Genomic DNA, 16,101 nt, shown 5'->3' on the forward strand with positions numbered 1-16,101 from the left:
AAAAATCGGCATGGTCGTCTATATACGGTTTTAAGTGCACTTTGTAATGTTAGTTCTTGGTCTTTCATTTTTGTACATCCTGTAAAAATGTCAATACAAAGTTTTAAAATTAAATTTTAAATAGGATTTCTGAAGCCCTCTGATGCCTTATTCTGAAAGAGATAGTTTATGTTATTTAAGAGGAGACAGTTTCTTTTACTGAAAGAGATAGTTTATGTTATTTAAGTACAGTATTTACGTACAATAACGCCCTCTGTGTTCCAACTAAGATTTACATCCAAGCTTAGGTGGGAAGTACTATTTAATTGGGCATTGGAAAAAAAATCGTTCCATGCTCGAAACCCAAATGTGCATGTTTTCTGTGAAACACAAGTAGCTGATCAAGAAAATGGGTCAGGGTGTAGTTAACGGCCATTTAAAAATTAATTAAAGTCTTTGTTTGATTTTTCTATTCCTATGCTGAACATATGCTGAATTTTTAATGTGCATCATTGAGACTTTTTCAGACTTGTTTTTCTCATAGCTAATACAAGTTTTTAAAACATTGCCAAAGCACTCAATGCATGTCAAACTTACAGAAACTAAAAATTGTTCACAGCAATTTAATGTAATGCAGAAAAGTAAAATAGGTCAAGTTTGAATAGTGTAGAAAAAAATCTAGATTTATTAGATCAGGTGTTGTTGATGAAGGGAAAAGCCGCTCAGGGGATTTCTGATTTTATTTTAATTTTTTTTCTCTCATATTATGATTTTGTTGTTATTTTTAATTGATTATTGTTTTTATGTTGATTGAATTGTACATACCACAAAGTAACTGCCTAACAACCTTCTAATTGGACCTTTTTGCTTTCCCTAATTTTTCTCATGTTTATTTCCTGTTTGTGTGTATTATTATGCTATTAACAATATGCAAGAAATGCAAAAAAGATACAGATTTTGTACTCTTCAATTTCTCCAAAATAAACAAAAGGGAATATTTTGTCAGCGTTGTGTGTATTTAATTTTTTACGGGTTGATGTCTTTTAAAAGCTCACTTTAATAGAACTAGAATAGTAGCAACATCAAGTTGTTCCATAAACACCTGCTAACGTAGATGTTAGCTGATAGCTTAGCTGAGAAGTATACAGTGCCTCACCACCCAGTGTTTCATAAATCCGAACATTTGTAAAACACATTTTAATAACAAACTATTTCAATGAATTAACCACAAATTGCGTAGTTTGACTTTAAATAATGTTAACATTACTTTCGGTGACACAAAATGTTTCGTCAGTGAGAACCTGGCTAAGAAAACCCTGCTAATTTCAATCAATTTTCTTAGGCTTTAATGGGAGCTTGGTCTCCATTCAGTTACACTGCTGCCATCTACTGGTACACTCAACCACTGTCTCAATCGTGCATAGAAAGAACAGGGCAAACGGGATGAAACAAGCGCCATATATTTCCTGTTTAAAACACGTCTTTTTAAATACAACTTTATTTTTAAAAATAAATAATTAAATGTGGTGCATTTAATTTAAGCATGGAGTACTCTGGAGGGTAGTGGCCTAATGTCGTCACATAGCTGTTTTTTGTACTGTAACTATGTGACGTCACGCGCATTGACTCTCAATCCGCTCTTCAGTTCCTCGAAATGAACAGAGACGGTGACAGAAGGAGGACACTGTGACCAGTGAGACACCGGAGACGTCTTTTTAGAAATCCAGCGAACATGAGGGACGAGGACGACGTCAGTGAGTATCCGCAGAATTAACTGTTACATCTCTGAGCCCGAACAGAGGCGAAAAGCCAGTCAACATTCGATGCTTATCACTTCTTCCAGTAACACGAGATGGGTGATATCGTCTTAATATCACGATACTAATATCAACGATGTAATCTCGTTATATACTATATTCAATACGGCATTACAAAAATGGGAAAAGTACGTTACAAAGGTGCAAAACTATTTTACATATTATAAATATTAAGCATTAGATATCATGGAATTGTATAACTGTGTTCAAAAGCACTTTAGCAACAAAAACAACACAGATATGGTTGTTACACTCTCACTTATGGAGCATTCGCGTTTGCTGCTCATTTTCTACTAGTTTTTGAAGTGGTCCACACTTATGGAGCATTCGCGTTTGCTGCTCGTTTTCTACTACTTGTTTTTGAAGTGGTCCATCCTAGACAATATGACTTGTAGCAATGAATGTGTGTGAATGTGTTTGTGTTTGACTTAGTCTACTTCACAGTCGAAGTCTTAATAAAAACTTGGGATGTCCGATATGAAGTTTTTGCCAAAATCCGACAATATCGTCCGAACATTTAATTTCCGAATCTGATATCAACCGATACCGATATTGACCTGGTATTGTTTATTTATTTATCCGTACAAACCACTGTATTAGTATGACATTAATTAAATGAGCTGCAATGCTGCCACCTGGTGACTTTCACTTTAATATGCAGCCGTTTTACCCCAAAACTATTTTTAGGGCACATCATTTGGCAAAACCCAGGCATTGAGCTAACTGGTTTTTATTATCGGAGAAAAAAAACAATAAAGATTCTTACAGATATTACATAATATGCTAATATCGAGCCAATATTATCAAATATCCCTAATAAAAACACATCTCCATTCATCAGTTATATTGTTATTACAGCTAGCCTGACAAGAAGCGCCATCTGTGCATGAAAGAGGAGAGGACATGGTTGTAAAAGGATAGTTCCAGATGCATTTGCTGAAATTCTCCTCCAAATTCTCACCCGCCGTGTTTGTAAAAATTCTATCCTGACAGTGTTGTGGTCGGAGAGGGAGTTCCACGATGCCGTAAAGAAGAACGACACTGAGAAAATGCAGGAACTGATCCACAAGGGAGTGGAGGTCAAGGTCAAAAACAAAGTCAGTATTCAAGTACAAACTGTGGACACAGTTCCAGGCCTGGGATTTTGTCACGTTTACTTTTTTTTAATCCTCTCTGTCATATTTGTACAGGACGAGAGGAAGGCGCTACACTGGGCCGCAGGAGCCGGGAACGAAGAAGCGTTACGCCTCCTACTGGAGCATGACACAGATGTAGACGAGCAAGACGTCGTATGTGGAAATATTTGCATGGGCGGTGTTTGTTTTTTTTTCGTACATCAGTGAACCATGTTGTGTGACTGAGTGGCTTCATTGGAACATCTTGTTTGTTCAGTTCGGCATGAACCCTCTGCTGCTGGCTGCCTGGTTTGGTCACCTGAAGATCCTGCAGATGATGGTGTCCAGAGGAGCCAAGTTCAACTGTGAGAACAAAGTAAAATCTGACTTCCCTCACTCAAAGTACACCACACCAGTCCTCTAGTCTTTAGTGCACGTGTCAAACACAGGCCCAGGGGCCAAATCTGGCCTGCAGGGTAATTATATTTGCCCCACAAAATCATAAAAAATGTTTTCTAGAGTTGGCCCAGCAACTCAATGTTTCCACATAAAAACTAGAGTTGGCCCAGCAACTCAATGTTTACGCAAAAAAGTTTCCACATAAAAAAATCTACATTACAGATCTGGAGAGAAGAGAAAACATGAACAATTTTTCAATAAATATAAAGTTTGGCCCGAGACTTCGTCCAAGTTTTTAATTCCCACTGGGAATTTGAGTTTGGCAGCCCTGACTTAGAGGGTTCTTCGTGGAGTTTCAGTTGATCCAAGTCAACTTTTGGGGAGAGGGACTGAATTGTCTTTATATTGCACAAATACATACATGTGTGTGTTTTAGGACGGTCTCAGTATGCTCCACTGTGCAGCTCAGCGAGGACATGTTAAAGTGTTGGAGTTCATCATGGAAGATCTGGAAAATATCCATCTGGACAAGGCCGACAATGTGAGTCTGTTGTTTCTACCCAACATTCTACGTTTTCAAACTCACAACTCTTTGTATGAAATTAACCCAATCACTTCCTGTCAGTCCGGAAAGACTGCTCTTCATCTGGCTGCCGAGCACGGACACCTGGAGGTGGTCGACTTTTTGATCGGAATGGGCTGTTCACATGGACTGAAGGACAAGGTACACACACACACACACACACACACACACACACAGGTGTCATTGTACTCTCCTACAGTACGGCCACGCCTTGTCCAAATAAACGGAAGCGTAAACCAGGACCTCCTGGCAACAGTGGTTCGAACTGAAACCGTCGGAGAGTCAAAGGGACCAGACATCCATTATGGTCCTCAATCACTGAAACCAGCAGCAGTAAATCAGAGAAATCCACTACCACAGCAACAGCACATGTCGCTAAAGCCTTTATACTTTATATGATATTTAGCATTAGCATCCATGTTGCTAATGTCACTCAAACCAGGGTTCATGGGAAAAATCTTTTTATTATCTCAAGAGAATTTCACCGCAGGTAAAGACGGGAGAGAATAAACAACTGCTCTGTGTTTGTTCAAGTACAAAAAATAAAAAATCCTGTTCTTCAGTTCAGTGCCATGTTTGTGGTCAGGCCACGTACAGGAAGTTGTGCCAGGGCCACTTTGTCATTGTTGTGTCTGGACCACAGGAAGAGAACACGGCCCTGCATTTAGCAGTGAAGCACGGACACCCGTACGTCCTGCAGAGGATCCTGGAGACTGGAGTAGATGTTGATGACAAAAATATAGTAAGTGCATCGTCTGACTTCCTCCTCCATGTTGTCGTTTCAGTCCTCACAACTCCATCGTCCTTCTCACGTTTTTTTTTTTTTACAACAGTTGTATTAGTTATAAACCATGCAGTAAGAGTTTGATTTTGTTCTTATGTTTGGATTGGGGAGAGTTTGCAATGGAAATTTGCTAAATTACGGCGCAGACTACGGCAATAGTGACCCCTGTAGGTTATGAAAGTGATAGCAGAAAAAAGTAAATCTATAAATTTATGTCAATGGCAAAATTTGAAAAAAATAGACAAGATCAATTCAAGGGAATAGCGGCCTCTACTGGTGGAAAAGGGTAAATGGTTGTTGGCACTGATCTGTGTGTCTGGTCATCAATGATTTCCCCTTGTGTCCTTCTGGTCATCAATGATTTCACCTCATGTTTTAACAAATCACACCTCAGCACTGACTGCCATGTGTTACAGGACGGGCTCACAGCGCTCCACCTGGCGGCTCAGGGAGGTCACTACGAGTGTATAAAGCTGCTGCTGGAGTCCAACTGCAACGTCAACGCGTTGACCAATGTACGTCCGGTTCAATCAGTGACAAACACGGTACATTAACTTTTTTTATTATTATTACTATTTGAACATCAGTGGCTCCGTTTCTGCAGAAAAACTCGACAGCTCTCCACTACGTGGCTCAGCGTGGCTTCGACAGGGAGGTCGACCTCCTTCTGGAAGCTGGAGTCAATGTCAATGTTGTTGACCATGTGAGTAAACGCGACTCATGGTTGACTATATGTAGCTCTGGTAGAGTAGGGGACAGGTGATCAGTAGGTCCGTAAAACAAAGGTAGGTTTGTGGGAAGATACAGAGCTAGAAAATAGGCACATCAGGGGTGTCAAACATACGGCCTGTGGGCCAAAACTGGCACGCTACAGGGGTTCAATCTGGCCTGCTTGAGGATTTTTTAAATGTCTTTTATATATTACGTATACATATTTCATTAAATCATTAAATGTGAATACTTTCAAATATACTTGTCACTACTTATTTTCCAGAAAACATGGACAACATGCAGGCGGGATAAACTGAACTTGAAAATGACTTTTCTTTCTAACAGCAGCAGAGCACTGCTCTACACCTGGCTGTGTTTAACAACCACACTGATGTGGTCCGGCTGCTCATCGACGCCGGCTGTGACCTGGACATCACTGACTGTGTGAGTACCAGCCTTGTTAGCCTAACACTGGTGACACATGTTATTGTTTAAAACTAACCCACGGTACAGTATGAGTCACACATTATCTTTTTAACTTGATTTTTCTCGTTGCAACGTCTCCTCCCTAGTTCTACATATGCCCTGTGTTTATGCTGACCTACACAGAAGTTCCACACAGAACCGTTATTAGAACACGTGTCTTTACGTTCACTCCACAGAGGCAGCAGACGGCGTTGCATATTGTGGCAGAGCGCGGTTGGCAGGACTTGGCTGAGATGATGCTAATCTCAGGTGTGAACCTCAATCTGACTGACAAGGTACCAAACACCACATCGGTGTTCTCACTCAGACCAATCAACTTGACAGTGTGGTTCATGTGGCAAAGGCGTCTTAGAAATAGCCTTAAAAAAAGATAGTGTTTACTTATTTTATATTTAAATACTTAGATTTTCCCCAATGGAACAACATCATTACCCAGAGCAGCAGAAGACTAACTGTGTTTCTGTTGCCTAAAAATCACTGAACTGTCTTTTCTTTCTAAATTTGCATCATAACATGTCGACAACCTTCAACCGTCACATGACCTGAAACTCAGTTATGTTTAAACAGCAGGGAAAAACCAGCCTGGAGGTGGCGGCCCGAGGAAACCAGGTGGTCCTGGTGGACATGATCATCAAAGCTGACCGCTTCTACAAATGGGAGAAGGTGAGTTTTCACCATCACCTCACTAAAACATCATTATAAAACAAATAATACTAATCAAACTGTTACTGGGATTTTAAATGTATGATGGTCGGCTGTCATGTACATAATCTGTACTGCCCCCTGTGGTCAGAAAACAAGTTGACTTTGTTCTTTTATTTTGGTCCAGGATCACATGGACAGCGGTCCAGACTCCTGGTCAGGGAGACCCCTGAGCTTTAAGCAGGACCACCAGCCTGAGACCCAGCACCTCCGCTCTGTGCTCTGGACCTTAGCTACCAAACACCTGTGCCGTGGAGAGTGGAGGTTCCTGGCTCAGCACTGGGGCTTCAGTGACGCACACATACGGGCAATAGAGCAACAGTGGACGGGTACGATTACAGTGTCAAGTCAGAGCGCCCCCCCAGGGGCCGAGACCCTGCCTTTGATGGAGGCTCCTGTTTATTTTATCCTTCACAAATTAATTAACGAATTAATTTCTACTGCCCTAATTTAATCAGTGAATCACTGAAAACATTATTTCTCCTTCTGTCTGGTAAATTAAAGTTCAGGGCTTCTCAATTATTTTCTCTCATTTCTGTCTGTCTGTATGATTTATTTTTATTGCTCTTTTTTGCATGATTGCAGGTATGAAGAGCTTTAAGGAGCACGGCCATCGTATGCTGCTGATTTGGCTCCACGGTGAAACGGTGTCAGGGCAGAACCCGGTCAAAGGCCTGTATGAAGGACTGGTAGAGATCTCCCGCACAGACCTGGCAGGTAAACGTGACTCATCGGATTAGCCTCGATGCTAACTGTAAGTCCTTAACGTATGTGACAAATATATTTCTTTTTGTTATTTCTGTCTGTATTCGACCAGAATGCATCCGACAGAAGGCGAACGCAGAGACAAGTTCTCCGAAGAACTGCTCTCTGATGTGACCGACGCCGTGGGTCACTGTGAGAACACACCAGATCGATATCTGACTTTGCACAACGAATGACCAAAGGAGGGATAGAGGATGCAGTACTTGATATCCAATGCATCCTAAAGCCTATACAGCAGGGGTTATAAGGTCAAATGAGGTCAGGGCCACCGCTTCTATCTCATTGGACGATCACATAAGTATTTAAGTAAAACAAAAAATAGAGCCAAAATTGTTTGTTTTTTTCATTCCTTAATGACTAACTATAGGATTTTATTGAAATACAAATACCAATAGATTCCAAATACATTTGGAATAGAATAATTATTCCCACCCAAACATTATTTACAAGGAGAGGGAAGAAGAATCTGTCACTTCAAACTAAAGTAAAAATGTTTGTAATCTACTCATGGGCCAAAAGTGGCCCCTGGGCCGGAGGTTTAACATCCCTGCTATATAGACACAAGTCATTATTAAATGAACAGTGTGACCTGAGAAATGAGCAGCTGCTCCCTCCTCTTCCTCATTCTGACAATCAATATTATTGCGTAATTATGTGGAAATATTAGCTTTGGCCGTCTCTCCTGGTGCAGTCTGGGATCTTGGCCTTTGTTTGGTAATTCTGGCTGCGTTTATTGACAGGGAGAATTTGGGGACAGGCTGTTGACGTTCACAGTCACTGCATTGATTAGAAGTGAGACGACGGTAAATGCTCTGTGGTCCTGGAGACTACTGTAGTACAAGACAACTGCACTACCTACTGAGCTGAGCTGCATAAATGAAAATATTTTAAGCAGTATTTGAAAGGAGTATTTGAAATGGCGGTCACTGTACATTTTTACAGGGTTTTTACTTTGGTTTTACAGGGACTACAGGTTACAGGTTAACAGTGGCATCAGTGCCTCCTTACCAACAGGCTCATGTTGCAGAGCACTTATAAATATATTTTAAGTGTGTTGAGAGACTTAATCGTTCTGTTTTGGCGATGCTTTGCTAACAGACGTAGAATAGCTTCATACTATTCTGTTCTCATTTGCTCTTATTCAGCACAAGAACACACTGACCGATAGTCCAATGTGTGAGGAATAAAAAGTATTTACCAGCAATACTTTAGAATTTACTATTTTGAACAACTTTTGTTTTTTTAAGTGTGAGAGTGCACAAAAATATTGATTATAGAATTTGATTTTTTTAAATTAAAAATACTATGAGGTGTAAAAATTCCAAAGGCTTTGCTCAATATTCTGAAAGTCACTAGTGCAGGTTAAATATATTGTGTTTATATTCCAGTGATTCCAGGTCAGATACTGATGTACATGAATAAAGATCATCGAGGAAACTTCAACAATGACACAACTTGTATAAACTCAATTCCATGTCTTTTGCAGAGAAGCATATTTTACAACAATCATGATTCCCTTAGCCAACCATCACTACTTCACCGACTTTGTTGTCAAGCAGCTGACGTTTTAATCTATTTGTATAAATGGTGTTTGCATGACGGTCATTGTTTACAACTACATATTACTTATTCTGCTTTTGCTTAACTGTTTTTACCATTTTTGTAGAATTTTGTATGTACATTTTACTGTAACAGTATATTTGACATAACATCTATAAAACTCAACAATTCAAGAAAAGTTTTGTTTGTTTTGAATTTATATATATATTTTAAAAATACTTAATTGAAAAAAATAAACTCCATAAATGGAATGTGGGCAGATCTGATTAAATAAAATAATTATTTATTTTAATTAATTATTTTAATTATAACCTAGAGATTTTGGTTTTTCATGTTGTTCATCTTTTCATCAACTTAATAAAATAAGTATTACGTCATAAGACAGTGTGCCACCGACACCTTTAACACGTTGACATGTGTGGTCTCGGTCCGACGATAAAAATACATGTAATTTAATGCTGAAATAAAAACAGACACCCCCAGAGACCACATGGTGGCGGTAACATACCTTGAACGTCTTTCGTCGTCTGCCATTGAGGTCAAAGAGGAAGAAACGGAGCGTACGTGCTTGACGTGTGAAACGAAATTCGCGTTGCATTCTGGATGTTGTTGTTCTCTTGCAGATGCTATTTCTTCCTTCTCTGGATGTTGTTGTTCTCTTGCAGATGTCGTTATTTCTTCCTTTTCTGTTGGTCGTTTCTCATTCGGAACCAGAATTAAATCCATGGCTTCTGACACAGGTTTGTGTTTTGTAGTTATTGTCCTTCCAAGTAACCGGGTCTAGGCAAAGGTCTGCGTTTTAAATATTAAATCCCAGTGAGTTGTCATCGAAGCTAGTTAGCATTTATCCTCACTAGCTCCATGTCAGTGTGATTGTTTTGACTCGTCGATGTCAATTAAATACTGCGTTTAACGTGGTTCTGGTTCTGGTTCAGGTAACAAGAGGATGCCGTGTCCCCTGAACGGCTGTAGGCGGGTGTACTCCAACACCAGCGCCCTGGAGCTCCACGTTAAAGAACACGAGATTCCTGCTCAGTCTATAGCCGGTGAGCTGCACCTCTTAGCCCGGTGCTGACACATGTAGGGTTTGGTTTGAGCTGCACCTCTTAGCCCGGTGCTGATACATGTAGGGTTTGGTATAAAGTTTCTGGACTTATATGGTCCTCAAAATAATGTAGTCTAATGTGAGATCACTGTGTGACTTGTCCTCAGGAAAGGTGTTGCTGTGCTCCACCACAGGCTGCAATGGATCCTTCCCCAACATGCAGAAGCTGATGGAACATACGCGGCATCATCACAAACCCAACATTTTCTTCATGTAAGTCATTCTTGATCTCACTCAGGAGTAAAAGAAAACCTCAGTTAACTTTTTTCTTTCGTTTTCTGTCAAATAAAGGTGCGAGAGTTGTCGAACAAAGCTGCGTTCCTATCGAGGTCTCCTGACGCACCTGCACACCTGCTCTAAAGTACCACGTGCTAAAGCAAAGCCAGTGGAGCCCACTGCTCTGTCACAGCCTGTTATTACTACTACTACTGCTGCTGTTGTGAGCAACACAAACACCACTGCCACATCTGTAGACCAGAGAAACCAAAGGCAGGATCCATCGTCCACTCCTCAACAACCAGTCTCGCAATTGGCCAACCAACAGGGCAACTTCCCCACTGCCCCTCGACCGGGGTCCACTTACAGTCCTCTCATCCGTCCCTCTGTGCTGTCTTTCCCAGAGAGACTTGCTTCTCCACAGCTCACAGGTCTGCCTGTCCAGCCGTCCCCTCTTAACTCAGATGGCCAGTCTGCAGCTCCAGAATCTTCCGAAGTGAGAGGTCAGAACCAGACACTGGGCAGGTCACCAGAGTCCATTCACCCTGCTCCAGTATCGGCTCCACAGTCTCCTCCTGGGCCTGTTGCAATCTGGAAAAAGAATCAAGGTGGGTGTCCTTCATTTATATTTATCCAAACCAAGTGTTGCCTAGCAACAACTGGACCTAAGGTTTGGTTGATCTTTTTTTCCCCAGCCTCAGTTGTCTGATTATAAAGTTATGACGATAGTTAAATTCATATTTTTCTTCCGTCCTGACATGTTTCCCCTGCTGTGCTGTAGGAATGGCGTGCTACAGTCGTATCCTGTGGGAGCACACCAAAGGTCTGTACACCTGTGTGCAGTGTGGCCAGACGGCAAGCAACCGAAAAGAAATGACTCAACACATCAACGCCTACCACAGTGGAAACAAAGCGGCAGAAGATTCTAGAAAAACTGCCAGTGACACTTAGTTGGTGACAAGCGTGAAAAGAAAATACAGCACCGTCCAACAGTAACGTATCATGGTGTTTATGTGAGGAAATGTTAAGGTAACATTAAAAATTCATTGAAACTCAGCTCAGTCTTTTCTGTTTGTCAATGTTCCATGTAATAGTACATGGTTGTGGTGTACATGGTTCAGATTGCAGAATTATTCAGAACTTATGTGTAGTAATAGGGGTTTCCTAATCAGAGTATTAATAGGTAATTAAAGTCATTAAGTTTGTTGATAATAGTTAAAACTGTGAAGTCCACTGAGACAAATGTCTTGTGAATTTTTGCTAAAGAAACAAATTTGACTTGACATTCACTCCATCTTTCCTACAAATCTGCTTTTAAAATGAACACAGCAAAAATAAAATTACAAATCCACCAGGGGGCCCTCTTATACGACAAGTAGAGAGACAACATTAAATGGAGTCACGAGTTCAAAAAAGAAGATTTTATTGGGGTCAGTCAGAATGAGCTGATTTCGACCTCAAGCATGGAGAGAGTCAGATTTGGTCAGCCGAGGCTCCGCCCTCAACGTACACACATCGCCACCTACTCGTTAGCGTTACAATAAATCAACACGTTACCACCGTTGGTCATTATTTTTCTTAATTAGTAGACATTACCACATGCAGACATAAGAGCTTTTTCACACAAACAGTTCCCATCACATTAATAAAGACTTCATAATTCCTTATAATTCTGTGGTAATATACGTACATTACCACAAGAGGGCTCTGTCAAAAGATGATACCAACAATTAGCTGCAGAATTCTGCGTTTCTGGATTTCCATCATTAAAATCTTAGTATATTTTGACTTAAACAAGTCGTAGAGTACAAAGAAAATTGGAGACATAATCGTTTTCTTTTTTTTTTTCTTTTTTTTTTCAAATGATGGCTGGTTGGTCTGGGGAGAAGAACTCAACAAGTGCATACCAAAAGGTTTACGTGCGTACTGTCCCACTCTGAGTTCAGGCAAAGCAGATTTTACTGTCACAGCTCAGTTCTCTCGCCGCTCACTTCAAAAAAATCTCTTCTGCTCAATGGCGTACATCTTTCCTGCTGGAAGCTTCCGGAAGAATAAACTGTTGCCTCTGCTCATGTTACCCTGGATTAAAGAGAGTAAAACAGTGGTCAGTGTTGTCATGGGCGACACATGGACATGTGTGGTACAGCGGGTTGGAAAAAGTCACTGTGGGTTAGTTAGGGTAACATTAAATATTGTCCACACATTTTACTGCGTTTACTCGGCTAACATATAGCAGCCTCTCTTTTCTGTTTCAGCTAACTCTTATGAACGTTAACTTTTGGTTTATCTAGACAGAGTTTTTGGTTGTTTATTGCATGTTTTTTCAAAGATTCGTATCTAAATTTTCGGTATCTTTTTTGACTAATCTGGCTAATCAATATATGATGGACCTACATAGACAAAATATAGTTATATATTAGACGCCATCTGAGAAAATGAGCTTAATATACATAATTTCATACATACATGCACATACTGTACATACATGTATACACAAATATATATACACATGTATTTTGTGTATAAATGTATGTACGTGTGTTTATAAAATTATGTGTATTATGTGTATAAAAAAAGTGTATAAAAGACGTATGTATATACTGTATATAAATATATACATATGGGTGTATATATATGAAAACCAATGACTGTTGCTGAAGTCTTTTTCATTTAGTGTCTCTGTGGTGGTCTTACCTCTTTGCTTAGATGCCTCCAGCAGTCCACCCAGGTGGGGTATACTGATGCATAGGGGGGCAGACCTCCAGCCAGGCTGAAGGGCAGTAGAAATAGGACATTGTTTAGTGTCGCACGTGATGAGGATTTGTGTGTAATATGTGAATAATACCCGACTTACCCGCAGTTATTGACAGCCATGAGGTTTGACACCAGGACAAAGGGGTACGTGAGCATACTGGCAAAGAACTGGAGGAGGGGTGGGAGGGGGCAGGAGGAGAATCAACAGTTTTTCGAAGAAGGTTGTTACTATGTCTGTGTGTGTGTGTGTGTGTGTGGGTGTGTCTTACCCCTGTCACGGCCTGAGAGCAGTTCTTCATTTCACCTGTGTGACTCATCTGTGAAGATGGAGAATCAGTGTTAGTCCTGCAGCCAATGGCTGCTGGGATTTCAGCTCCCCTCCGTTTTAAAGAATGATCCGATGGATGCGGGTGTTTATAAAACTAACTAAAACTATAAACTAAAACAGTTTTTAATGACGCTTGCAGTACAGGTCTGTATTTGAAGTGTCCTACCGAGTCGTCGATGGCGTACGTATTGATGAGGTGGGCCAGCAGGTTACAGATCCACAGTGACAGCACATCACCGAGGAGGCGAGGAATCAAACCACTGAGGGGGGAACAAAACAAATGGGATCAAGATGACACACGTATTGAACAATCAGTATCTGAATCTATGACTGTGTGTCATCTGGGTTTTTTTTTGTATAAATCATTTTTAACAGACTCAAGGAAAGAACAGGAAATGTCAAACCTACGCAAAGAATCCTAAAATGCCTTCTTCTCTGTACACTGTGCAGATGGAGTCAAACACACCACTGAAACAAACAAGACAAAAAACAAAAACAAATATTTTGTCAAATGTTTCCACCACTACAGTTAAGTCACACATTGACTTGAGAATGAGAGAATGAGAATTTCAAATGTCACCTGTATTTTGCTTCCCTTCCTATAAACTGGACCATACACCGCAGGGTGATCACTGTGAACCAAAACCACCAGGATATATCAGACAGTACTTTTTGTATGTAATCACATGATGTGACTCGACTTCTTCGGCTACACTGAAGTCAAATGGATTTTTAGCGGTTACAGACGTGACATACCGTGAAAGGGATGTGTGACGATCGTGGCACAGGATCGAGCAATCATTTCTTTAGTTGTCTGTGGAGACACACACACACACACACACAAATGTTACAGCTCGTCCTAACAATAACATGAGCTCATTTGTTACATTTATGATATGGAAATGATTCCATTTATTTGGATTATTATCTGCGGGAAAAAAAAACATCCTTACACAACAATTAAATCTTGATGTTTTACCTCATTAACAACGTGCTGTAGGGAGCCTTCCACGTCTTTTGATTGGCTGCTCAGTACCTGCAAACACCAACACCAACATTATCCCAGGTATCTTTTTGCCTACTTTTTGATTATTGACTCAAATGATCTACTCTTATTTTTGTCCAATCTTTTTGCCTACTTTTTGATTATTGACTTGATCTACTCTTACTTTTGTCTGATTCCCTTAACTGCTATGAAAACTACATCTACAGAAAAATAATGCGTTTTTGTTCTTCTATGCAACAGTGACGATTAAAAACAAGTTTTGGAAACACAGCTTTAAAGAGACCAGATCACACCACAGTGGTGCTGCTGTAATGGCTGCAGCTGACAGCTAACTGAGTAAATAAGTTAAGGTTAGTAATAACTCTTACCTGAGGTACTTTTTGTTCCTGACATTTCTGTAAGAGAACAACAGTTGACAGTCAGAAAAATTGCCTTATGCCTTACGGTAGGTGCACATGTTCAGCGCAAGACGTATGTGTTACAATACAAAATGGACTGACATTATTTTCAGTTTTCATGCAAGAAATTAAAGATGACATACCAAGCTGATGATTTTACCGCATTTATTTAACGTAACGCAAAGAGTGTATGCTGCAAATGTACAATGATGTCTTTTTTCAAGATTATTCTAACACTATGATTTCTGTAATGTTTTACTTGAATATCAGCGAAATTATTTGTTACTTATTGTGTTAAGAAATGCCAGCTAAGATTCGTCTGAGCGCCAGATCATCAAAAGAGCCACTTCTGGCTCTCGAGCCATAAGTTTCCTACCCCTGGTCTGTACATTTGATATAACTGCATATTCATTGACGTATAAACATATATAAGAAAGCGCTGATAAACAACATTAAAAAAGGAATTTATTAAAGTACCCAGGAAATCATTCATCTTCAAATGTCTGTAATGTCAACAACTTCCCTTTAAAAACTGTTACAGCGTCAGCTGCACAAGTAGAAGTATTGGTACTCAGTACTGCCAAGTAGACAAATGAAAATAGTATCAGTTTGTTAATACAACGTATTGTGACAACCCTGTCACCTTAATCAAAACATGTGTTAGGACATCAGTGTCAGACCTACCTGCAAAACTTGGCTGTGCACCAGTGTGCCAATAGTGCCGGCACAGAGCCGGGGACCAAGTCCTTTGAACAGACCTACTTTCCCGTCAATTTTGACGATGTGTTTGGCTAAAAAGAGGACAAAAACAACAAGAAAATGTTTTCACATGAAATTAAGTAACTCAGTAACATTGATGTATCCAAGATGCTGATGATTTAAAGAATATTATGTAATGACAGGATTATTACTTTTCCCTTTTTATTTTTTCAACACTAATTAAATCACCGCACATTTTTTTCAAAATCACGTGAAGTCAGTCTCACCATAAGCAAACAATCCTGGCAACTGGTACACCTGTCTGCCAAACAGATTCCTGCCCAGGGTTGGAGCGAGTGGCTCGTGTCCTACCTGAGACACAAAGGCCACAAACCTGGGTGAGTGGAAAAGTTCTAAGAGAGATGTTATGGTTGCATAGGATGTTTTTATATATGGTATATTTATACTAAATCATGATTTGACAGTTGTCTCCAAGAGGAAACCTGTTAAAATTATCTCCTGGGCGTACCACACTTCCTGTACTGGTCTGTTTCTTTAAAAAGAATTGTTCAGTGTTCAAATTTATTATTGATAACCGCTGTCATTGGAGGTGTACATACTATTGTAACAGATCACTGTCCTATTTATACAACAAAGCCTTCCTGGAATGCAGACTCAAGGAGAGAGGAAAATA

The 16,101-nt window shown here is 40.1% G+C and overlaps 3 protein-coding genes and 1 long non-coding RNA gene across 5 annotated transcripts in view; 2 read left to right on the forward strand and 2 right to left on the reverse strand.

Annotated features, from left to right (window-relative positions):
• Positions 1–9,539, reverse strand: part of LOC112487068 (uncharacterized) — a 79,728-nt gene extending 70,189 nt beyond the window's left edge. Inside the window, exon 1 of the long non-coding RNA XR_003049796.1 lies at positions 9,410–9,539. This is a non-coding gene — a long non-coding RNA (uncharacterized LOC112487068). The remainder of the gene's footprint in view (positions 1–9,409) is intronic.
• ankdd1a (ankyrin repeat and death domain containing 1A) lies at positions 241–9,093 on the forward strand. Of its 2 annotated transcripts, none has more exons than XM_008310341.3 (15): positions 241–1,733; positions 2,790–2,893; positions 2,987–3,085; positions 3,189–3,287; positions 3,747–3,851; positions 3,936–4,034; positions 4,537–4,635; positions 5,094–5,192; positions 5,282–5,380; positions 5,734–5,832; positions 6,051–6,149; positions 6,442–6,537; positions 6,704–6,905; positions 7,162–7,293; positions 7,394–9,093. In XM_008310341.3, the coding sequence occupies exons 1-15, from the start codon at positions 1,712–1,714 to the stop codon at positions 7,453–7,455; spliced, it is 1,515 nt and encodes a 504-aa protein (XP_008308563.1). In that variant the 5' UTR covers positions 241–1,711; the 3' UTR covers positions 7,456–9,093. The 2 variants fall into 2 exon arrangements, with proteins under 2 accessions (XP_008308563.1, XP_016888111.1); XM_017032622.2 differs by having other exon boundaries at positions 5,737–5,832.
• Positions 9,540–9,547: 8 nt separating the features above from the next.
• znf414 (zinc finger protein 414) lies at positions 9,548–11,278 on the forward strand. Its single transcript, XM_008310339.2, has 5 exons — positions 9,548–9,641; positions 9,837–9,947; positions 10,114–10,219; positions 10,298–10,830; positions 11,004–11,278. Exons 1-5 carry the CDS (start codon positions 9,626–9,628, stop codon positions 11,171–11,173), a joined length of 936 nt encoding a protein of 311 aa, XP_008308561.1. The 5' UTR covers positions 9,548–9,625; the 3' UTR covers positions 11,174–11,278.
• Positions 11,279–11,628: 350 nt separating this feature from the next.
• The window catches only part of mtch2 (mitochondrial carrier homolog 2), a 5,461-nt gene continuing 988 nt past the window's right edge, over positions 11,629–16,101 (reverse strand). The window contains exons 2-13 of the mRNA XM_008310338.3: positions 15,695–15,779; positions 15,393–15,499; positions 14,679–14,705; positions 14,284–14,340; positions 14,061–14,118; positions 13,885–13,936; positions 13,713–13,772; positions 13,471–13,564; positions 13,246–13,293; positions 13,077–13,144; positions 12,917–12,992; positions 11,629–12,301 (exon numbers count right to left, since the gene is read on the reverse strand). Coding sequence (XP_008308560.2) covers positions 12,215–12,301; positions 12,917–12,992; positions 13,077–13,144; positions 13,246–13,293; positions 13,471–13,564; positions 13,713–13,772; positions 13,885–13,936; positions 14,061–14,118; positions 14,284–14,340; positions 14,679–14,705; positions 15,393–15,499; positions 15,695–15,779 — 819 coding nt within the window. The 3' untranslated portion in view covers positions 11,629–12,214. The remainder of the gene's footprint in view (positions 12,302–12,916; positions 12,993–13,076; positions 13,145–13,245; positions 13,294–13,470; positions 13,565–13,712; positions 13,773–13,884; positions 13,937–14,060; positions 14,119–14,283; positions 14,341–14,678; positions 14,706–15,392; positions 15,500–15,694; positions 15,780–16,101) is intronic.

This window comes from Cynoglossus semilaevis, chromosome 5 (assembly GCF_000523025.1).
Source record: "Cynoglossus semilaevis isolate Cse_v1.0 chromosome 5, Cse_v1.0, whole genome shotgun sequence".
Classification (NCBI taxonomy): Eukaryota; Metazoa; Chordata; class Actinopteri; order Pleuronectiformes; family Cynoglossidae; genus Cynoglossus; species Cynoglossus semilaevis.